Source organism: Peromyscus maniculatus, chromosome 5 (assembly GCF_049852395.1).
Source record: "Peromyscus maniculatus bairdii isolate BWxNUB_F1_BW_parent chromosome 5, HU_Pman_BW_mat_3.1, whole genome shotgun sequence".
Classification (NCBI taxonomy): Eukaryota; Metazoa; Chordata; class Mammalia; order Rodentia; family Cricetidae; genus Peromyscus; species Peromyscus maniculatus.
Genome location: NC_134856.1, coordinates 57,095,989 through 57,119,418, shown reverse-complemented (window position 1 = coordinate 57,119,418; position 23,430 = coordinate 57,095,989). Strand labels below are relative to the sequence as shown.

General features: G+C 48.3%; 1 protein-coding gene across 2 annotated transcripts; it reads right to left on the bottom strand.

Annotated features, from left to right (window-relative positions):
* Positions 1-718: 718 nt before the first annotated feature.
* Drc4 (dynein regulatory complex subunit 4) lies at positions 719-21,639 on the bottom strand. 2 transcript variants are annotated; one of them, XR_013051369.1, is made up of 12 exons: positions 21,510-21,639; positions 19,834-19,920; positions 15,106-15,303; positions 14,058-14,264; positions 12,870-12,924; positions 11,620-11,825; positions 10,453-10,620; positions 9,990-10,076; positions 9,796-9,881; positions 6,748-6,957; positions 3,414-3,479; positions 719-997 (listed from the first exon to the last, which is right to left on the bottom strand). XR_013051369.1 is itself a non-coding variant. In XM_042277838.2 (11 exons), the coding sequence occupies exons 1-11, from the start codon at positions 21,510-21,512 to the stop codon at positions 848-850; spliced, it is 1,437 nt and encodes a 478-aa protein (XP_042133772.1). In that variant the 5' UTR covers positions 21,513-21,639; the 3' UTR covers positions 719-847. The 2 variants fall into 2 exon arrangements, 1 of the variants encoding a protein (XP_042133772.1); XM_042277838.2 differs by lacking the exon at positions 9,796-9,881.
* Positions 21,640-23,430: the final 1,791 nt, after the last annotated feature.

The window sequence follows — 23,430 nt, the reverse complement described above, 5'->3', positions numbered from 1 at the left end:
GATGGCACTGGTTAGTTTTTGTCAATTTGACACAAACCAGAGTTAAAAGGGTGAGGAAATCTTAACTGAGGAGATGCCACCATCTGTGTGCCATTTTCTTGATTACTGTGGGAGTGCCCAGCCCATTGTGGGCAGTGCCACCCTGGGCAAGGTGGTCCTGAGTTGTATAAAAGCCATGCAGAGGAAGCCAGTAAGCAGCATCCTCCATGGCTTCTGCCTTAGTTCTTGCCTCCAGGTTCCTGCCCTGACTTCCCTCAGTGATGGAGTGTGACCTCAGAGTTCTAAGCTGAAATAAACCCTTCCCTCCACAAGTTTCTTTTGGTCATGATGTCTATCACAGCAATAGAAAAACCAAACCAGGACAGAGCCCTATAAATTCCACGAGTCTCTGCTGTTGAGCTCATGGTTCTATACCCCCTACCAGGGCAGGCTGTGGAGAGCCTGGCCCACAGGAGGGAGCCTGCCAGTCCTCTCTGACTGAGCTGCCCAGTCAAATCAAGAGCATGGGCTTCGTGCTCAACAAAGGACACTGAGTCACTCTCCTGCTGGGGAGCTTAGTACTCAGAGGTGACGTAGAGAAAGGACTGCCGAGGCTGGAGGCAGGACCCAAAGGGGCAAGTGTGACCCAGCCTGGGGAGGACATGGAAGCAGGTACACTAGAAGACCTCCACAGAGGCCTCACAGGTACTTCTTCCCCACAAAGACAGAATACAAAGGAAATGTGGAAAAGCTTTCATTGCTGATGATGAAGTCTATAAAACAAAAACTTGCTGTTCTCGCAGGAGAATGGGTATCATTTGGAAAGTGGGACAGGCCAGCTCTAAAGGTAAAAGCCCCCAGAAGGTAGCTATGTAGGGGCACCCACAAGTCCTGCAGGGCCCTGTCCCAGTGTCTGTCCGATCACTGCTGTCTCCAGGGGCTTGAACCCCACATTGTCCAGTGGGATCCCGAAGGCCAGTAACTTCGCCTCATACGTACGCAACAGGTCATTGTGGGCCTGAAAGGACAGAGCAATGTCAGGGAGAAAAGGAGTCCACATGGGCCTAGGAAGCATAGTAAACACGCTACGGCTCACCCAGAGGTAGGCTCCATCCCAGGGACGGGCAGGGTGGAAGATCTGGGCTAAGCATCTGTGAATGGTTTGTTCGGTGCTAGCGCCGATGTCCTTATGGCATTAACTCAAATAACTCACAATAAGGACAGACTCAGAGCTGAGAAGTGGGGGACGCCTGGCTCTTTAGCAGGTGCTTCCCAGTGAGGGTCTCTATCCCTTCCCTTCTGCCAAGGTAGAATGGCATCTATTCCCTGCCTCTGGAGACCTTAGCACCACCCAACTCCCCAGTGACTCTGCAGAGGCTACATGTGGAGGGCCCTGGGCCTCAGAAACGGTGCTCTTGGGGCCAAGAAAGACAAGTGAGTTCCCTGTGGGGAGGGGGTTCTCTGCTAATCTTGTTTTGGCTTCTGAAGTTTTGTTTTCATTTTTGTCTGGGAAAAGGCCCCACCATATAGCCCAGGCTGACTAGAACTTGCTATTTTCCCAGAACGGACTAGCACTCAAAATTTTACTGCTTCAAGGAAAAGTCAGTGTTCTCCAAGCAGTGTCTCTGGGCACAGCAACCACATTCTAGGACCAGGAGTAACTGGCCAACACAAAACAAACTCTGTGTGTGTGTGTGTGTGTGTGTGTGTACTTTGGTGTATGTGTTTGGACATTTGTTTGTTTTATTGATCTTTTACTTTTTTTTTCATTTTGATGGGTTTTATTTATTGCTTTTGTTTATGAAAGGAAGAGAGAAAGAGCATAAAGCTGAGTGGGTAGAAGTTGGGGGGTCTGGGAGGAGTTGGGGGAAAGGAAGGAACATGATCAAAATATATTGTATTAAAGTTTTTAAAATTAAAATAACTCTGTTTCACATGAGTGCTAAGATTACAAGTATACACCAACACACCTTGCAAAGTTTTGTTTTGTCTCTTTACACAGGGTCTCCCTATATAGCCACTGATATTCTGGACTTGCTATGTAGATCAGACTGGCCTATAATTTACCAAGATCCACCTGTCTCTGCCTCCTGAGTGGCAGTATTAAGGGGTGTGCCAACACATCCAGCTCAAAAAAGCATGTCTAGTCCTTTTTATGGTGTGTGTGTGTATGTGTGTGTGTATAAGAGTCCAGAAGAGAAAGTCGGATTCCTTGGAGCAGAAGTTACAGGCAGCTGTGAGGCACCCTCGTGGATGTGGAGAACTAGACTCCAGTGTTCTTAACCACTGAGCCATCTTTCCAACCCCAAAAATGCACTTGTTGTTTGTTTGTTTTTCTGAGACAGCGTTTCTCTGTGAAACAGCCCTGGCTGTCTGGAACTTGCTCTGTAGACCAGGCTGGCCTCAAACTCAGAGATCCACCTGCCTCTGCCCTCCAAGTGCTGGGATTAAAGGTGGACACCACCATGGCCCAGCTAAAATGCACATTTTTAATTGGGAAAATTTCACTAGGTGGTTGCAAAAACGTGAATTTGTTTTACTCATTTGTCTGAGACAAGGTCTCACTTTGTAGCCTAGGCTGTCCTTGAATTCCTGTTCCTCCTGCCTCGGCATCCCTGAGAGCTAGGATTACACTCGTTGATGAACTGAGTGAAATGAGAAATGTTTGAAGCCTGTGAGCCTCCCAGCAACTGATCAAAAGGTTCACTGGTTAGGACTGTTGTGCACACCTTTCATCCCTGCTCTCAGGCAGAGGCACACAGATCTCTGTGAGTTCCAGGCCAGCCTGGTCCACATAGTGAGTTCCAGGCCAGCCAGCATTATAGAGTGGGACTATGTCTCAAAAACAAAAGGATTCATTATCTTCATTGTGGTTAAGTAAAGAGAACTAATGTTTGGAACAGAGAGAAAAGGTAAATAAGGATGGGCTCCAGAGAGAACTTAGAGGCTGAGCTCTGGTTACCAGGCACCCCAGGTTCAGACACCTTGATCAGATAAAAGCCAACAATATTCCCAGCCCCCAAGAGCTATACTCACAGCAGATAGTCCTAATTTTGCTCAGCCATGTCAGCGCAGGGACAGGTATGATCGGGAAAGCTCTAGCCTGAGCACTAGGGCGGGCTGGGAAGCCAGGGCAGCTTGAGCAGCATGGAGCCTGGGAAGCAGTAACAGACACTGCCTACCTATATCTAGGGTTAACTGTCTGTCTGTCTGTTTTGTGAGACAGGGTTTCTCTGTGTAGCCCTAGCTGTCCTGGAACTCAGAGATCTGCCTGCCTCTGCCTCCAGAGTGCTGGGAAAAAGGCATGCACCAACCACCATTGCCCAGCCAATGTTCACAAGCCGAAGCTGGATACTTGGGCACAGCTCTATGGGAGGAGATAGCCCTGAGGGAGAAGGTGGGGCTTTGGGGATTGGGGGGCGGGTTAGCCATACCTTGCAGACACGGGCCAGCTCATACTGTAAGTCCTTGATGGTGGTATTCTTTGATTCTAGAACATCCTAAGGAGAGAGACAAGGGTGACTTAATATTTGTCATCTGATAGAGGTGGACAGGTGGACACTAGTCTAGGGCTTCCCTAAGGGTTGGAAAGGCACAGGGAATCGTAGTATGGGTCACCTCAGCCCATACATGCATCCACACAAGTCTGTCAGCAGGAAAGGTCTCCAAGGTATAAGCCAGGACCATAGGAAGGGACAGCAGCAGTGACTCTGCATTGCCTACATCCTTACAATGAAGCACCAGACTGCCCAGATGAAACCGGTTGACGTGTGTGTGTGTGTGTGTGTGTGTGTGTGTGTGTGTGTGTGTGTGTGTCATAGGACATGTGACACAGGACAGAGGTAATTGTGGGTGTCATTCTCTACTCTCTTTTCTTTCTTTCTTCCTTTCTTCCTTCCTTCCTTTCTTTCTTTCTTCCTTTCTACCTTCGTTCCTTTCTTTCTTCCTTCCTTTCTTTCTTTTTCTTTCTCTCTTTCTCTCTTTCTTTCTTTCTTTCTTTTTTTTTTTTTGAGACAGGGTTTCTCTGTGTTGCCCTGGTTGTCCTGGAACTCACTCTGTAGACCAGGCTGGCCTTGAACTCATAGAGATCAATCTGCCTCTGCCTCCCAAGTGCTGGTGGAGATGTGCACCACCACCACCTAGCCTGTAGGGCATTTTCTTAATGATTGATGCAGAAGGGTCCCACTCATGTGGGTGGCACCATCTCTGGGCAGGTAGTCCTGGATGGTGTATCAGGGATGGTATAAGAAACAGGTTGATAGGACAGCCAGGGCTCCATAGAGAAATCCTGTCTCAAAAAACCAAAGTGGGGGTGGGGGAAACAGACTGAGCAAGCATGAGAATAAGCCAGTCAGCAGCGTCCTCCATGGCTCCTTCTTCGGCTCCTGCTTCCAGGTTCCTGCTCTGACTTCCCTCAGTGATGGACGGTGATGTAGAAATGTGAGTGAAATTAACCCTTTTCTCCCAAATTAGTTTTAGTCATGGTGCTTTATCACGGCAACAGAAGCTAAGATTCAGGTGCAGACACCACCACAGCCAGCTTTTCATGTGGGTACTGGGGATCCAAACTCAGGTCCTCAGGCTTCCACAGCGAGACTTTACCTGCTAAGCCATCTTCCCAGGCCCTAATTTTTTTGTATGTTTAATTTTGGTTTTTTTTGTTTGTTTTTCTTTTGGGAAACGGGATTTCTCTGTGTAGCCCTGGCTGTCCTGAAACTCACTCTGTGGACCAGGCTGGCCTCGAACTCACAGAGACCCATGTGCCTCTGTCTCCAAGCGCTGGGATTAAAGGTGTGCACCACCACTACCTGGCCCTAATTGTTTTTAAAGGAAAAAAAAAGGTATCTGTATAACTTTTAAAACTCTCCAGTTGCTGGGAAGTCCCACCTGCTCCCTGACCACCGCATTCCCACCCAAGGCAGAGTGGGCTCTTTCTGACCCAGCTTCTGTGCTCAGAACCTTCCGTATTCCCATCATCATTAAACTCATTAGCCTAGTTGTCGGGTCTTTGCAATCACCCTCAGTCTGCATCCCCCACCCCAGGGTACTCCCTGGGGGTGGCTCAGCAGCAGGAGGCTACCTGCAATGCCTAATGTCACAGTGACATACAGGCGGCTAGGCAAACAGAACCGGTACATGGACTGACGACTTACACACAGTCAGTCCTTTGAGCCTCAAGTCTGTATGAGAAACTGGCATCCAAGTTCAGCCAACCTGTACGCTGATGCTGCAGCACTTCTCAGAATAAAACCTAACCAGCAGCAGCTGCATGACCGCCTTTCCGCTGCAAGCTCAGCACAAGCAACAGAGAAGCCAGGCGCCCTCCTGCCCTGGCAGATCTGCTTTGGGATGAATTGGCCACCCTTACTGGGCGTGCTGGGGCTTCAGACATGGCTAGTCACACCCTAGAGGCATCAGCGACTCTGGGAACAAAGCATCACACCTGTCTCCAGGGACCCTAGGAAAGATGACCACTGCTGGGGGCCACCCAGAGTCTGAAAGTCACCCGGTGACACCAGCTAGCTGCTGTTCATGACAGCCAGACTCCCTCCAGCTGGGCCACCTGCTCCTTCTATGTTCCCCTCCCCCAAGCACGCCAGGCAGAGGGAGCAGAGAGACCTGGCCATTGCGGAGCTTACGAGCAGGCAACAGGAGAGCTGGGAGGTCCTGTCAGAGGGTCAGCCTCCTGACTTTTCAGGTAGCAGAATCTTCTGTCCCCAGCTAACCCATGGTAGATGAAGTACCACTTGTTTTATTTATCACTGTCCCCACCTGGATTACCCCAGGACAGCACTGTCACATGAAGAAGTGATGTTCTTAGCTCTGTTCAGACATTATTCCCCAGGTCTCAGGAAAGCAGCAAGGGTTAAGTAAGGTTCCATGGTCCCTGTGGCACAACCCTCCTCCTTGTCACTGTCCAAATTCTAAACCAGCAATCTGGGGTACTCACAGTGACAGAGCCATCCCACCTCAAGGAACAGAGGACCTTGGACTCGCAGATTCCTGGATGAGCTTCCCCCCCGCCCCCCAGCTTACCCATGTTCCATTTAGTGACTAATGTTGTGGGACAATCGTTTTGTACACTGTGAAGGTGTGTCTCTGCCAAGGCACCCTCTGATGATTTGCTAAAGAGATGAACGGCCAATAGGAGAGGACAGGCAGGACTTCAAGGGAAAGAGAGGAATTTGGAGGAGGAATCTGAGAGATGTAGAATTCACCAGCCAGACACAGAGGAAGTGGGACGCACGGTACTGAACAGAGATAACAAGCCATGTGGTAGAATGTAGATTAATATAAACAGGTTAGTGTAAGTTGTAAGAGCTTGTTGGGAACAAGTCTAAGCTAAGGCAAAGCTTTCATTATTAATAAGTCATCTCCGTGTCATTATTTGGGAGCTGGCAGTCCAAAGAAAGTCTGACTATAGACTAAGGCTTGACACACTATGAGCCAAGGTAAAACAGGAACAGCAGAGACTCGGGTTAGGGACAGGGTTGGTGAGGGGCTGGGACAGCTCAAGAGAGATCACAAAGCTAGGTCTACATGGTGAATCCCTGTCTCAAAAAGAGATGTAGGGTAGGGGCAGAACCGGAAGAGGACAGTTCCAGTGCACAGGGGCCTGAAGCACATGCTCTGTTCTCAGATGCATAAACCATGGCAGCCCCTGACTTAACTGAGGGGCCTCTGTGCCACCCAAGAAGACAAAGCACAAGACTGGAGGACCCACCGTGGAAAAGAAACGCTGTGGCGCAGGAGGCCATCAGCACCTACCTCAAGTTTCCGGGACACGAGCGTCAGTGCCGCAGGATCCAAGTTGGAGGCTGCCAGCACCTCGTTGAACTGCACCTCCCTCTTCTCCACAGCGGCGTTCAGCGCCTGCAGTTTACGCTCCAATACTAGGTTCTTGAAGCCGGACTTCTGCTGCACCTCCTGGATGGCTGCAGTGAACTTGCGATAGAGCTCGTCTCTCTCCTGCTGCACCTGAGAACAGCGAGACCGGAGTGAGCAACAAGGACCCTGACGTGAGACATCCCTAGGGAGAAACCACTCCCCTGCCCTAAGGCTGTTGCTTCCGTAGACGGTCCCGTTTACTACTGCTACATCCACGGCACATGGGCATCTGCTGTGCACACTGCCTGCGCTCTACCCTACGTGCACAGAGTAGAAGGTTTACAGTTCAGCGCATGGCAGAAGGTGAGAGAGAGGAATCGGCATGACCGCTTATCCTAGTTAGGGCTACTATTGCTGTGATGAAACATCACGACCAAGCAACCTGGGGAGGAAAGGGTTTATACTTCTACATTGTATAAAAGGGTCATACTTCTACACTGTAATCCATCATTGAAGGAGGTCAGGACAGGAACTCAAACAGGGCAGGATCCTTGAGGCAGGAGCTGATGCAGGGGCCGTGAATGAGTGCAGCTTACTGGCTTGCTCCGCCTGCTTTCTCATAGAACCCAGGAGCACCAGCCCAGGGATAGAACCACACACAATGGGTTGAGCCCTCCCCCATCAATCATTAATTAAGAAAATGCCTACCAGGTGGTGGTGGTGCACAGCTTTAATCCCAGCACTTGTGAGGCAGAGATAGCCAGAACAGGGCTACAAAGAAAAACCCTATCTCAAAAAACCAAAAGGAAGGAAGGAAGAAAGGAGGGAGGGAGGCAAAGAAGGAAGGGTCTTATAGACCAATTTATTTATTTATTTATCATGTATATGGTGTTCGGCCTATATGCCAGAAAAGAGCACTAGATTAAATTATAGATGATTGTGAGGCACCATGTGGTTGCTGGGAATTGAACTCAGGACCTCTGGAAGAGCAGCCAGTGCTCTTAACCTCTGAGCCATCTCTCCAGCCCCCACAGACCAATCTTTAGAGTCATTTTCTCAGCGGAGGTTCCCTCCTCTCAGATGACTCCAACCTGTCAAGTTGACATAAGCCAGCACATGGCTCCTCTCAGCAGGAGCTGGTCAGAGCAACCACACTCTAAAAGCCACTCCACAGGTAGGTCAGGGTCAACCTTGCCAAAGTTAGGGCCAAGGGATCAGATGAGACCTTATCTTCAGTTACACCATATGAGTGAGAGCCAAAGCAGGTCCAGATCAAGCTTGATAAACTGCTTGTCAACCACTAAGATATCCTTGCCCATCATCTACACTTCTACCCATTAACATGCACTGTAAATAATCAAGGCTCTAGGCAGGGCACACTTAACATGCATTATGAGAATTCCTGTGAGTGGTAGAAGTTCACAGTCTTCCTTTGTCCTTGCTGATCCTCTTCCCTGCATTGATTCAAATGTCTATCCAAGGCCAAGCCTGTACCTCAGAGCCTCAGATCTGAGGTACACATGATCTGAGAATTTCATCTGTGAACTATACATAGTCTTTAGAGGATTCGTGAGTACAGCTCAATGAATGGCTTGTCCTCATCTTCCCCAGAGCAGGTCCCTTTGGAAGAGTCCATCTGGGTCAGACATACACAGACTTGCAGGGGCACCAAGCATCTCAGCTGGACTCTGTCACTGTCTGTCTGTGTAGGACCACCTAAGGGCAGAGTCCAAGGGGTCCCCAGTGCATCCCACTGTCCAACAAGGCTCCCTTCCTTCTGCCTGTGCATTTGAGGCCAGCATGGTGGGTGGGTGGGGCGCAGAGATGGGCCTTGTCAGCAAACCCTAGAGGCAGAAGGCACCGAATCCATGCATATCCACTGAACATGGAGTTAGAGATTGGTGGGATTCTGTGGCAGCTAGAAAGGCTGTGAAACCAGTATGTTCCACCTTGGAAGCTGGTCGTGGATAACTGCTACAAGAAAAGCTGCAGAAGATGGGCAATGGTGGCACACGCCTTTAATCCCAGCACTTGGGAGGCGGAGGCAGGAGGATCTCTATGAGCTCAAGTCCAGCCTGGTCTACAGAGAGTGCTTCAGGACAGCCGGAGCTGTTACACAGAGAATTCCTGTCTCGAAAAACCAACCCCCCACCCCCACTCCCCAAAAAGCTGCAGTATAAGCAAGGTGATATTTCATTCCTAACAGTAAGAGGGCTTTCACGTGTGTTGAGAACAGGAAAGAGTCACACTGGATGTTACATTAGTGGCCTCTGGGAACTCAGGTTAAAGGGTGTTTGGTTTTGTTTCTTTATCAAAGTCATAAGACGTAATTATTTATTAATTAATTTCTTTTGAGACAGAGTCTCCTCACGTAGTCCAGGCTGACATTCAACTATGGAGCTGGGCTTATAGGTGTGTCCTACACTTGACTTACTCCATCGTTTCTTTTCTTTTCTTTTTTTTTCTTTTTTCTTTTTTTTTCAAGACAGGGTTTCTCTATATAACAGCCCTGGCTGTCCTAGAACTCCTTTGTAGACCAGGCTGGCCTCGAACTTACAGAGATCCATCTGGCTCTGCCTCCCGAGTGCTGGGATTAAAAGTGTGTGCCACCACCACCCAGCTCTCCATGGTTTCTTTACAATGAATAGGAAATGAGTTAATACTAAGAAATGTACAACACAGATGAAATCACAGGGACCAAGCCTCCTCCACAAATTGACAGTCCACCAGGGATCCTGGTTCTCATGAGATGTGGGGCCTTCTACAAAATATACCACAGGTCTCTGCCTCATAAAAGTTGTGTGCATGTTGGGTAATGGTGATGTATGCCTTTAATCCCAGCACTTGAGAGGCAGAGACAAGTGGATCTCTGTGCGTTCGAGGCCAGCCTGATCTACAGGGAGAGTTTCAGAATAGTCAGGGCTACACAGAAGAACCCTGTCTCAAACAAAAAAACAAAACAAAAAAAAAAGTTGTGTGCACACACACCTATAATTCCAGCTAGTCAGGAGGCTAAAGCAGGAGGATGCCAGATCCCAGGAGCTTACGAGCAGGCTGAGTGAGACAGTGAGGCCCTATTTCCAAACAAACAAACAACAACAGAAACGCAGATTAGGAGGAGGTAGGAGGGCAGTGTCTAGCTCCCAGATCCAGAGCCCAGCCACACACCCACACCTGCTCACCTTGATGAACCGCTGCTCCAGGACCTCGTGCTCCCACTGAAGGTCTTTCAGGTCTTTCTCGGTGACCTTTAAACGTGCCTTTGTACACTGCGGGGGAAATGAGGGAGCAGGGGACACAAAATACTTAGGATTCCCAGACACTTACGTACCACAGACTCCTGGAGACAGCAAGGCCAGGAAAGAAAGGCATCAGGAACAACTGGCTGGAAAACTCCAGCAGCTGGGCCCCACCCAAGCTATGAGTGGAATGTGTGGAAAACTAAGGTCTAGTCTACAATGGCGCCTGCCTACTTATAGCTTCAGAAGAGTCCAAGAGAGGGTCCAGCAGCAGCAGCAGCACGTCGATAGCCCTTTCCTGCTCACACAGGGCCTCACGAGACATCCCCTCATATGCCTTCCCTGCTGGACCCAGCACAGAGAGAGGGGATTCAAAGGAAGGGAAAGAGCTCAGTAGGAAACTCACAACCAGGATCTGCTTGTCCCTTTCATAGCTCCCAAGTCTCCTCTGCATCTCATTCATCTCATCCTTGGCTTTCTGCAGAGGGTCTGCCAGCCGCCGGTTCTGCAGAGACACCTCCGCCATCTCCTTCTCCAGATGCTCCTCCTTCTTCCGCATGTCCTCCATCTGCTCCTGTTGGCACAGGGCACGTGCGGGGCTTGGCCTGGGCGTCAGCCAAATGCCCTCACTTTTATTGTATTATTAGTGTTTGATATGCGTGTAAGTGTGGGTGCGCATGCCACAGTACACTCATAAAGGTCAGAGGACAACTTTCAGGAGTTAATTCTCTCCTTCCACTACGGGTTCAGGGCTCCAACTCGGGTTATCAGGTTCACATGGCAAGCGCTTCTACCCACTGAACCATCTCGCTGATACTTTTTATTTTATTTTATTTTTTTAAGACAATGGCTCCCTAACCAGTTTAGGCTGGCTTTGAACTTGTTCTCTTCCTACTTCTACCTCTTTAGCACTGGGTTTGTGCCACCATACCCAGCTATGGATCCCCTCAAGGAAAAAGAGATCCTGAGGCAGGTATGGCGGCGCACACCTTTAATCTCAGCCCTCAGGAGGCAGAGGCAGGTGGATCTCTGAGAGTTTGAGGCCAGCCTGGTTACATAGTGAGTTCTAGGACAACCATAACTATTCAGTGAGGCCCTGTGTCAAAAAGCCACCCAGTCACATGCATGCTGAGGACCCAGTCCTCTTCTACATATGAGCGGTATTTTTGCAGGCTTAACCTCTTCTGAATTATGTAAGAACAGAACTTCCGTGCAGACGGAGAGATTACACTTGTTTAGACCAAAGGCGATTCTCTACTGTGGAAACCCTGCCAGTGCCAGGTGTACGCGTCCCAAGTCACCAAGCAGTGACTGATGGGCTGAACTCCTGACACCAGCCTGTCGGCACCTACACACTAGGACAGCTGACAGCTGTGTCCACACTTCAGTCAGTACGGATGGCCTAAGGTAGCCCTGCCTAGCATTTCCATGTCAGAACACCCTTAACTTTAGCTGAGAGTAACAGACGGACACTGTCCAATACCATTATAGAAGGGAGGGTCAGACCTGCTGGGACTGAAGCCTGGGCCCGCATCCCCGGGCCCTGGGCCTGTCTCCCAGGCCACATCAGTACCTTGAGGGAATTGATTAGGGCCAGGTTGTTAAGAGTGATGTCATTGTAGTAGTTCTTGATATCAGTGAAGGCCTCCTCGTGGCGCTGCATCAGTGTGCTGATCTGGCCGTTCTTCCTCTCCTCCACCTCATGGATCTCGGTCTTTCTCCGAAGGTCAAGCTCGTCCCTTAGCATCTTCATCTTCTTGTCGTACTTGGCCTCGATTTCTGCAAGGCAGCAAGCAGCACACGCAGCAGCTTAGAATGGGTGACCCAAAGCCACAGGAAAGGAAGGAACCAACAACAGTGCTCAAGAACACCCATGGGGAGGGGGGGGGGCTGGAGAGAGGGCTCAGCAGTCAAGAGCACTGGCTGTTCTTTCAGAGGACCCAGGTTCAATCCTCAGCACCCACATGGCAGCTCACAGCTGTCTGTAACTCCAGTTCCAGGGGACCTGATACCTTCACACCAATGCATGTAAAATAGTTAAACACTAAAATAGCTAAATAAGTTATATATATAAAAAAATAATATCCATCAGGGTCGGAATGGAGGCTGCGCAGGCAGCCCTGCCCAAGAGTCAGTTGGGCTTTGGGCTTTGGTGGAGCTTTTCCTGCACGTGCCGTATTCAGCACATAGGTCACTATCACCTTTCCTGTCTATGATAATCGATGTTTGCAGTGTGTGTCCCACACTAGGGCACACTGACCATGGCTTGTGTGGTCACATCCAGCCACACACAATAAACCTGATGGACTGCTGGCACGGAAAGCTCTTCAGTCCAGGAGCTAAGGAGAAGACTGAGTGGACTGCCGCACGCTGTTCACGGCTGGCTTCAGACAGAAATGGAGGTGTGAGTGGTAACTGCAGCTCCCCAAATTCACATGGGAATGAGGTTTTCTGTGACTCTGAATGAATCTGTTGGCTTTGGAAATATTCTCTCTTGATCTGGGCATGGTAGCACACTCCTTTAATCTCAGCACTAGGGGGGCAGAGGCAGGCAGATCTCTGTGAGTTCGAGGCCAGCTTGGTCTACAGAGTGAGTTACAGGACAGCCAGGGCTACACAGAGAAACCCTTTCTCGAAAAACCAAAAAGAAAAAAAACTGCGTGCGTGCGTGCGTGCGTGCGTGCGTGCGTGCGTGTGTGTGTGCGCGTGCGTGCGTGTGACTAAGCTGCTTTAAAATGGTTTATTTATGTGCCTCAAGTTACCAAGCAGAGATGGGAGGGTTCTCGGACACCATCCGACAAGCTGTATGTCTGCGAAACTGACCTCGAACTTGCCTTTCAAAGTCATTTCGCATCTTGGTGATCTCCTCAGCATGTTTCTGCACAAATGAGAAGGGGTGTTACTAGAAAGCCAGACAGAGAGGCCCAGGACCCTACCACCTGTGGGAAAATTCAGTTTAGTAACCCCTGTGCTGTGGCTGCTTTCTGGATTCCCCTTACCTCTACATCATACACTATGCCCAATAGCATGGCTTTGACAACCTCCACAATTCATACAGAACTCACTTCCCCCAGGGAGTCACCTCTGGATCTGACAGACAGTACAGACAGAAGCACCGGGCACGGCTTGGTTTCCACATCCGACCTTTCCAAAGCCAGAGGTCAGTAGCCACATCTCCATGGGGTGGCAGGCTCCCTCCAGTGCTAGCCTGCCTCACTATGGCTTAGAGCAGTATTCAGAGAGGATGAGTGTTTGTTTTTTGAGACAAGGTTTCTCTGTGTAGCCCGGGCTGTCCTGGAACTCATTCTGTAGACCAGGCCGGCCTTGAACTCAGAGATCCTCCTGCCTCTGCCTTCTGTGCACCACCATGCCCAGCTCAGAAATTATTTTAATAAGCAATTACATGCTACAATTTTTGTAAGATTTATTTTTTAATTATTATTTTATGTGTGTATTATGTCTACATATATGTTTGTGCACCATGTGCATGCCTGGTGCATGTGGAGGACAGAGAGGGAGTCAGATCTCTTAGAACTGGAGTTACAGACAGTTGTGAACCATCATGTGGGCAATGGAAATTTAACTCAGGTCTTCTGTAAGACCAGTACTCTTAACCACTGAGTCATCTCTCCAGCTCAGATTTTTATTCTATGTGATGGATGTTTTGCCTATGTGTATGTCATGTCTGTATATTACATGTGTGCCTGGTGCTCACAGAAGCCAGAAGAAGCTGTTGGATCCCCTGGAACAAGAGTTACGGATGGCTGTGAGCTGCCATATGGGTGTGGAAATGGATCCCAGGTCTTCTAGAAGGCGAGCCAGTGCTCTTAACTGCTGAGCTATCTCTCCCACACCTACACATCACAAATTTGAATAAAAGTTTTGCTAATTTATTTGTTAAAAACCTCTGATCATTTTTGCACAAAAATACAAGTCCCTGGATGTCAAAGAACTAGTTCAGAAGGCTAGGGTCACCTTTTTCACAGCCACCAGACCACAGCCTGTACCTACCAGACGCAGGTTCTTTATCACCACCTCGTTAGCCAACTCCTGCTCCTTGAGCTCCACTTTGAGCGACCTCATGTCCTTCCGCAGTGTGCCCTCCTGTGCGCGGTGCTCCTTCTGGGCCAGCTTCATGACCACAGTGCTCTCAGCCTTCACCTCCGCCAGGTTGTTCTGGTGCTCATACAACAGGTGCTTTACTTTCTGCTTGTACACCTGCAAAGACATGGGGGAGGGGGTGCCACATGCCCATCCGAAGCACCAGCGCGTGCCCAGCTCACGAGGAGCTAAGCAGCCGAAGACCTGTAGAGGGCAGCCTGCTCACACTCCTGCCATTCACAGGGGCTTCGGTTTAAATACTCAGGACCTGCAGGACCTCTCCTGCTGTGAGAAGGATGAAACTGCTCTCCCTTGTCCTCCTCCTCAGAGACTGTAGGGAGGTTCCAACGGGGGCACAGTGAACAAGTCATTCAGTTATAAAAAATAAATGGATAAAAATTAAAACCTCATGTTTTTGTTTGTTTTGAGACAGTCTCCTGTAGCCCAGGCTGGTCTCAAACCGCTTACATAACTAACGTTGGCCTTGAACTCCTGATCCTCTTGTATCTACCTCCCAAGTGCTGGGATTACAGGCCTGTACCACCATGCCCAGCTCTGTTTCAAGTACTTTCCAGTTTTGTTCGGCTGAACTCATAGCTGTTCCTGGACCTTATCACATCTGCACTTAGACCTCACCACAGTCCTCTTTCATCAGGGAAAGTGGTCCTCTTCCCCAGAGCACAAATGGAGCAGTGCGGGAAGATGTGGGCACTCACCTAGCCCGGGCTAATCAACAGAACCGATGCTGGTGGTCAATAGGTCAATAGGACAAACGACACAACCCGATCACCCCTGCAACCTTCCTTGGACTGCTCTAGAAAAATTGCCTCTGGTTCACAGTACAAAGAACACAAGCAAAGGAGTATGTTCCCAAAGAAAAACAGGAACTGTTCCTACCCGGCCCCGTCTCTACGCCGTGGCACCACGACTCCCGTGGGCACGAACTGACTCCACTCACCTTGATCTCCACCTGGTGCCTCTCCTCCGCCTCCTCCATCTCGCGGTCTTTGTTCCGGAGCTCAGCCTTCTTCTCCTCCAGCTGCCTCCTTGTGATCTCCCAGAAGGTGTGGATTTTGTCACGCTCCAGCTGGAAGTAGTTGCGCTCCTCTCGCTCTCGGTCCAGCTCCTCCCGGATGCGGGCGACATGTTCCTCTACCTAAGCGGGCACAGTGCATCCAGTGAGGCACCACAGGAGCCGTCCACCACCAGAGGGTGTGGATCAAGGGAAGCAGGGGGAAAAAAAAGGAAGGAGTCGTTTTACTAAAGTTAAAACACAAAGCAGGAAGGTTCCAGAGACAGAAAGCACCAAAAGTCTCTCAAATTTGGCAAAGAACAAAACAATTATATTTGTCCAGCAACTCCTGGATCCTTTTAAGAAATGTCTCAAAAGAAGCACAAGCATTTTTTTTCTTTTTCCTTTTCTTTCTTTCTTTTTTTTTTTTCTCTTTCAAGACAGGGTTTCTCTGTGTAGTTTTGGTGCCTATCCTAGATCTCACTCTGTAGACCAGGCTGGCCTCGAACTCACAGAGACCTGCCTGGCTCTGCCTCCCGAGTGCTGGGATTAAAGGCATGCACCACCACCACCACCTGGCCACAAGCATTATTTTTGTTCAAAGATATTAGTATTCCCATTGTTATTAACGACAAAAAAAAAAAAAAAAAAAAAAACTTTAAAAGGAAATAATCTATAACAATTTTAAACCAGAAAATGGTGAAAAATTGGAATATATCAACTGTAAGAGATATAAAAAATTACACAGAAGCTCATAAATATCTTCACAAAAGGTTAAATAAAAATAAAAAGGCCACCAGAAAAACTTACTATTAAATACCAATTATACAAAACCAGTGGGCTCTCTGCACTCAGCAGACCTTGGTCCACAGCCGGTCAGAAATCTGCAAATAGGCTAAGGGGAAAAGTAGGACACGCTTCGAGCTTTCTCTGGCTCCCGCTTCCCGTGGGAATCAGTTATCTTTAGGCACAGCCCCAGGACAGTCACTGTGAAGTCTTTTCTCTCTCAAGATACATTCCACACAGGGAAATCATATTTTACATTTCAATAAACAAGACAACAAGCAGCCAAGGGGCTCTGAGGAAGGGTGCTGAGCAGGGACTAGGTGCCTATGGGGGACATGGTACCCCAGAATCTGACCAGTGCCTCACACTGCACACTGATAGTGTCTGACTAGTGTCTTCACATCACGGGTCTTTGGTGTCGCTCAAATAGTTACAGATTCCTGTTCTGTTTGGCTCATACAGTGTCAGGGTTTGTCATCAATTGCTATTTGGATCTCTCATAAATATCCAAATTTCTAACTTCCCATGAAAAATCAAAAAGCTAAGAACACCAGAGTCCGGGGGCTGGAGAGATGGCTCAGCAATCTGACTATTCTTCCAGAGGACCAAGGTTTAATTTCCAGCATCCACATGGCAGCTAACAACTGTCCATAACTCCCAAGATCTGACATCCTCACACAGACATGCATGCAGGCAAAACACCAATGCAAATAAAATAAAAACGAATAAATTACAGATATAAAGAACACCAGAGTTCAATATCCACAGGGCAACCACCCAAATATATACAGAGTCTTGTCTTTCTGGTGGACCCTGAAGGCTTCCAAGACTGTGCTTCAAACATACAGTACATGGAGGCCAGCACCCGCTCTGCAGACTGTGTATGTATTAGGTATTTAGTGTATTGGAACACTAAAACATTAAGGTCCAGTCTCCAAAGATGTGAAATAAGCAGGGTACAAGAAACAGCATGTTGGGACAGCCTGAAGTTCAATCTATTCTCCATCCATCCATCCCAATCAAAACACAAACTGGATCCCCTGACTACATATCTGCTTAAATTGCTAATGGCTTTCCTGTACATAAAATAAAGCACTCATGGGACTAGAGAGATGGCTCAGTGGTTAAAATCACTTGCTGCTCTTGCAGAGGAACAAAATCCAGTTCCCAGCACCCACATGGTGGCTCACAACCATCTGCAAATTCAGTTCCAGAGGATCCAAAGCCTTCTTTTGGCCTCTGCAGGTACTGAACACACATGGTACACTTGCATACATGCAGGCAACACACACACACACACACACACACACACACACTAAATAAATAAGTCTTTTTTTCTTTTATTTTTTTTAAGACAAGGTTTCTCTGTGTAGCCCTGGCTATCCCAGAACTCAGAGATCCATTTGCCTCTGCCTCCCAAGTGCTGAGATTAAAGGTGAATACGTCTTTTAAAACATATATTTTGCATGTATATCTGTGCACCATGTGCATGCCTGGTGCCTGTGGAGGTCAGGAGGGCATCAGATCTCCCTGGGCCCCCTGAAATTGGAATTACGCATGGCTGTGAGCTACTATGTGGGCGCTGGGAATCAAACCTGAGTCCTCTGCCAGAGCAGCAAGTGCTCTTAACCAACAAGCCAACTATCTAGCTCCTAAAAACATTTTAGCCAAGTGATGGTAGCACACACCTTTAATCCCAGCGCCCAGAGGCAGAGGCAGGTGGATCTTTGAGTTTGAGGCCAGCTTGGTCTAAAGAGTGCGTTCCAGGACAGCCAGGGCTATACAGAGAAACCCTGTCAGGGTTTACCTTTTTTTTTTTTTTTTTTTTTCCGAGACAGGGTTTCTCTGTGTAGCTTTGCGCCTTTCCTGGAACTCACTTGGTAGTCCAGGTTGGCCTCGAACTCACAATGATCCACCTGGCTCTGCCTCCCAAGCGCTGGGATTAAAGGCATGCGCCACCACCGCCCGGCCTCAGGGTTTACCTTTGAAATAAACATCCTAGAATTTTCATGTTAAAAAAAAGAAAAAACATATTTTAAATAAAAATATAGCTATGTAAAATGGCAATGTAGAAGGCCGGTGCTGTAGGTGATAAAAGAAATTACCCAGAATACAAAGACAGAGAAAATTCACTGAAACATGTTGCAAACGAGCAGCAGGCAAGTTCCCAGACAGGTCTCACATGGTTGGGGCAGGATTTTAATGGAAGTTTTCTATGGTAGTTGAAAGAGAAGTTATTTGGTCTTATCTCATCAGCCATTTGTATGGGATCCATATCTAACTACAAGAGGCTGGGGGGACATCTCACTGTCTTATATGTAGTAAATTTATAGCACAAATTGTTTTTCTTGAGACTGGCCAGCAGTGTAGAGTACCACAAGTCATCAGGAGTTAGGCTGCAGCTGTCTATATAAGATCACACAGGCACTGAGTGGCCATGCCTGGTTGTTAAAGCATGGAAATTCTGCTCTTATATTTTTGGCCTTTTGCCTCTCAAATCATCAATACTTGACTCTTGTCCAACTCTAATTTCAGCTTATAACCACTCTCTCAATCTCCTTCATATTATCTTAAACTATTAAAATAGTAAGTCTTATTAACACAGCTGCATATAACCCTCCAGTCTTGTGTCAAAACCCCACAAGGCAGCCATCATCAACACAGACCCAGGTAGATACACCACGTTTGCCCAATATGTTGTAGCTTTCAAGAGCCTTGTAAGTTTTATAATTATGTTCTCCAGTCTTTTACATCAATATACGTAAGTGACTTAAAATAATTTGTATAAGGACATTACTTCCCCGAGTTCAATCCTCAACACTACCAAAAAATATAATAAATACATCACCCAGGAGCAGGAGCATAGCTCAGTGGTAGAGCGTGTGCCTTTAAAAAATAAATAAATAAATAAAGGAAGGAAGAAAGAAAAACCCTCCCAAACTAAGCACAGGCACTAGGAAAGGCAGCTCCAACAGGGCTACTCCATGTTGGAAGTTTTGTCAAAAATCAAACTGCAAGGGGCCAGCAAAATGGTTCAGCAGGTAAAGGTACCTGCCACCAAGCCTGAAAACCTGAGTTCAATCCCAGACCCTACATGGTGGAAGGAAAGAACCAACTCATACAAAAGAATTAACAGTAATTTAAAAAACATTGGCTGATTAATCAGAGTGAGACAATGTAACTGAAAGTAAACCATGTTCCTTGGAAAACTTGCCTTTTTTCTTTCTTTTTTGTTTTTTTTTAAACAGGGCCTCTCTCGGTAGCTCTGGCTGTCCTAGAACTCCCTATGTAGACCAGACTGGCCTTGAACTCACAGAGATCCACCTGCCTCTGCCTCCCAAGGCAGGAGCCACCACACTAGGCTACAAACTTTCCTTTTGCTACAATGTTTACTGGCAAACAAAGAATGACACATAAGTATTATCACATATGTATCAGCTCGATGAACAGCAGTAAGCAAAAAAAGAAAGAAAATACAAAGTTAAAAATAGCTCTTATGGCCGAGGGGTTAGGGAATCCTTCCAAGTTCCTATTAAAAAGTTTCGGCTGGTCAGTGGTGGCACACGCCTTTAATCCCAGCACTCGGGAGGCAGAGCCAGGCGGATCTCTGTGAGTTGGAGGCCAGCCTGGGCTACCAAGTGAGCTCCAGGAAAGGCGCAAAACTACACAGAGAAACCCTGTCTCGAAAAACCAAAAAAAAAAAAAAAAAAAAAAAGTTTCTTCACATGGCTGCATTGCACTTTTTAAAAACATGTACCACGGAGGTGGTGGAAAATATAGACTTAGGATTGGACAGACTGAGAGGAAACGGACAAGCGGAAGAGTGGATGAGTTTACCAACACATCCCCAGCAGTGCCCACCCTGGGACCGGACAACGCTGTGCTCACCTGCTCCTTGGTCATGTCCTCTGGTGGGAGCCCATCAACCACCGGGTTGCCCTTGGCTTTGCCCTTCTTCCCTTTCTTTTTGGGTGCCTTTGTTTGAAGAAGAGAAGACTGGGTAAGTAAAGTCCACTCTATTGACTATTTGCTTACACCAGCGTTAGGGGAAGGCACACCTGTTTAGAACCCCGACCTCTACTGTTCACACACGGCTGATTGGACCACTCACCTAGAGGGCATCACTATACTAACCTCCCCCCCCACCTCACCCCACCCCACCTCCGACTCCCCACTCCGGTTAAACACACACACACACGGGGGAGAAAGACAGAGTAGAGGGAATCATTAACACGTTTGGAGAAGCACAAAGAAGAAATCTTCCTCTTCAGAAAAGAACACTTTCTCTTTCCAAAAGGGAAGGAGAAGGGATCCTCTCCAAACTCATTCACTGCTGGATATAGGGCAAGGATTTCTTCAGTGTGGATATATATATATATATATATATATATATATATATATATATATATATATATATGAAAAACTCATTTGGGAGAGGGGAGAAGGGGTTGAGGGAAAGAATATTAGGAAAGAAAACTAAAATTAAGAGCATTTGAGGGTTAGTATGGAAGCCTAAAAGAAAAAGAAAAAATTATCTGGGCTAAAGGAGGAGCGTGCACACAGCCCACGCCACCCTGCAGAATGTTGGCTATCGTGCCTTAAAACCACCACAGAAACACATGCAAAAAACGTATCGCTACGTGTAGAGAATTAGCCTTTTAGCTAAGATCTAGCTCTTATTGGTGTCCATGCAGGAAGGAGTGACCCCATAGCAATGACCAAATCTGAGGCTTCGTTTCCTCCAAACTGCAGAGAACTCTGGTCAGGAGTGAGCAAACAGGACACTCGCCAGTGCCTGTAAACGTGTTCCCAGCAGAAACTGCTCGCAGGGTCCTGCTTTGTTTGAGCGGCTTTGGTAATGTCACAGAAGCTTTCGGGGAAGACTCAATAGCAGTAACTATTCACGAAGCTCCCACAGAGAGAGGCCACCCCACCAGCTGATGGCCCAGCTCCTGGCACAACGTGACAACACCTGTATCCTAAAGGGAAGAGCCTCATTATAGGAGGACGACGGTCTAAGGAGGCAGGGAGCTTATGCCTTGTTCTCCTAAGGAGCCTGAGGCCTCTGCCAAGGTGATATCCTCATCACTGTATGACACTCGACCCTCTCCACACCCCTTGGTAGAGAGGGACCTCTAGCCACCGTGGTAAGCACCGGGTCTCCACCTCAGACACAGAGTTCCTAGGGTTTCTCCTGAGCCAGACTCTCTGCTCCCTGTGGACCCTTACGTGCCCCTGAGCCTATAGGAGGTGGAATCCTACATCCCAAGGATCTGGCGGACTCAACTTCTGACTTCTGGACACCTTGCACATCAGGCGAGAGTCTGGCAAATTCGACAACCATCCCAGAGAACTGAAGAGCCCAATCTTAGTTCCAGTGTATTCAAGGCCCCCGGCATCCTGGCCTCCCCAAATGGGACCTCTAGTAATCCAAAACTGCAGGCCGCTAACCGCAGGCCTCCCCGTCCCCGGGACCCGGCCCTATCCGCATTTCTGCGCGAAAGTCCCCCTGTTGACCCCAGGTTCTCTGTGCACTGGACACCCAGAGCACCGGCCCGACTCACCATGCTGCCAGCAGTCCGGCACCGCCACTACTCGGAGATTGGCGCTGGTCTGCGGAGGCTGCGCTGTCTCCTGGCAACCCGGACGAGATCCCGCGCTGGGTCTCAAATCTTCGCGAGACTCTCCTCAGCGCCGCCGCCCCACCCACCCCCAGGGACCTCGACAACCGGGAGTGCGTCCCTAACGACGCGCCTGAAGAAGAGGTGCACAGCTTGCAGCTGCCGGCTGTTGCCTTCAGTGTATTGCGGGTCTTCTTCCCGCTAGAACTCGAGCTACAAAAGAGACGGTTCCTTCGGTTCTCCAGAGTCTACATGGCGGGCGCTCAGAGAAGAATAAAGAAGAGAATGTCTGAATGCTTAGTCTGCCACCCAAGCTCGGTTCCCAAATTGGTTTCAAATGTGAGCTAAGAGCCCGCTCCTGTGGTTGGTTCATCCGCCTTGCCCCGCTTGCGAAAATTCCTTTCACATGCTACTCTGATGAGACTGACAATGCATAGCTGGGCTTCCAGAAACTCGGGAAAGAAAGAGAAAGGCTGCGGGTGTTGTGCCTGTAATCACTGCACTGGGTTGGAAGCTAGCCTGGGCTACATAGTGAGTTCTAATCCAGCCAGAGCTACATACTAAGACCCTGGCTCAAAACAACAACAAACAGAAAAAAAACAAACAAAAACAAACAAACAAAGAAGGGCCAAGAAAAAAAAATGGCTTGGCAGAACTGGGCTGCATGCAATTCAGTAGCAGAGTTTTTGCAAAGACATGCTGAGTGTGCCCAGAGACAGAAGGGGCAGCCCGTCACACTTCCCTATCCGCTTTCCACAACCATAATATCCAACCAGGAGAGAAAGGCGCTCAGTAGTGGGGATCTGAGAATCACAGCAATGAGTTCCTCTTGTTTGCCTACCCACCCCCTACCTTCCCCCCACACAGAGATTCTTGGAAAAGAATGGCCAGCTGGAAGAACAGCACTGAATCCCTGTGAATGCTCAAACAGTGACTTATTTATAGTAAACCTTAACAAAGAGCCAACATGACTGCCAGACTGCTTTCTGTCAGTGAACTCCACGGTGAGCGCAGAGGGGCAAGGGGTTAGGAGTCTCCCAGAGGAGACTTGACGTGAAGCAGCGAAGTAGCACAGTCGAGTAATTAGTGAGCCCTTATCCACAACAGGGTAGGCGCCTCATGTTGATTTGCATTTTTCCTTCATTAGTCTACTGGGGAATCCTGAACTAAATAAATGTTTTAACAACTCCTTTCAGCTGGGCGGGGGTGGCGCATGCCTTTAGTCCCCATCACTTGGGAGGCAGAAGCAGCCAGATCTCCCAGTTCAAGGCCAGCCCGGTCTACAGAATAAAGAGTGAGTTCCAGGACAGCCAGGGCTACACAGAGAAACCCTGTCAAAAAGCAAAACAAATAAACAAACAAAACCCTTTCAGCCAAAAGGGCAAGAATAGGAAAGCTAGTTCAGGGTGGTACAGAAAGGGTTTTTGTTTGCCAGAAATCAACAGACAGCTTGACTTTGCAGTATGGGATTACAGAGATGAACAGCTTGGGGAGCACAGGCTGGAGATTCCCTGGGCTCCCAACAAGACACACCCTGATAAGGGCTTTTCCTGCAGAATTTAACTCCGGTTCAATTCCCAGCACCCACATGGTAGCTCACAACTGTCTGCAACTCCAGGATCTGACACCCTCACACAGAGACACACATGCAGGCAAAACACCAGTGCACATAAAATAAAAACTAATATATACATATATAACCTATTGACGATGTAACAGGGAACCAACCCTAAAGCACAGTGACAATACAGTGACCTAATTTGTTGTGCGTGTGAATCTGAAACTTGGCTATGACTAGTGAGGCAACCTACCCAATCCCCTCATCACCCTCTCTCTGGAAAACTCAAAAGTAGCATCTGGAACC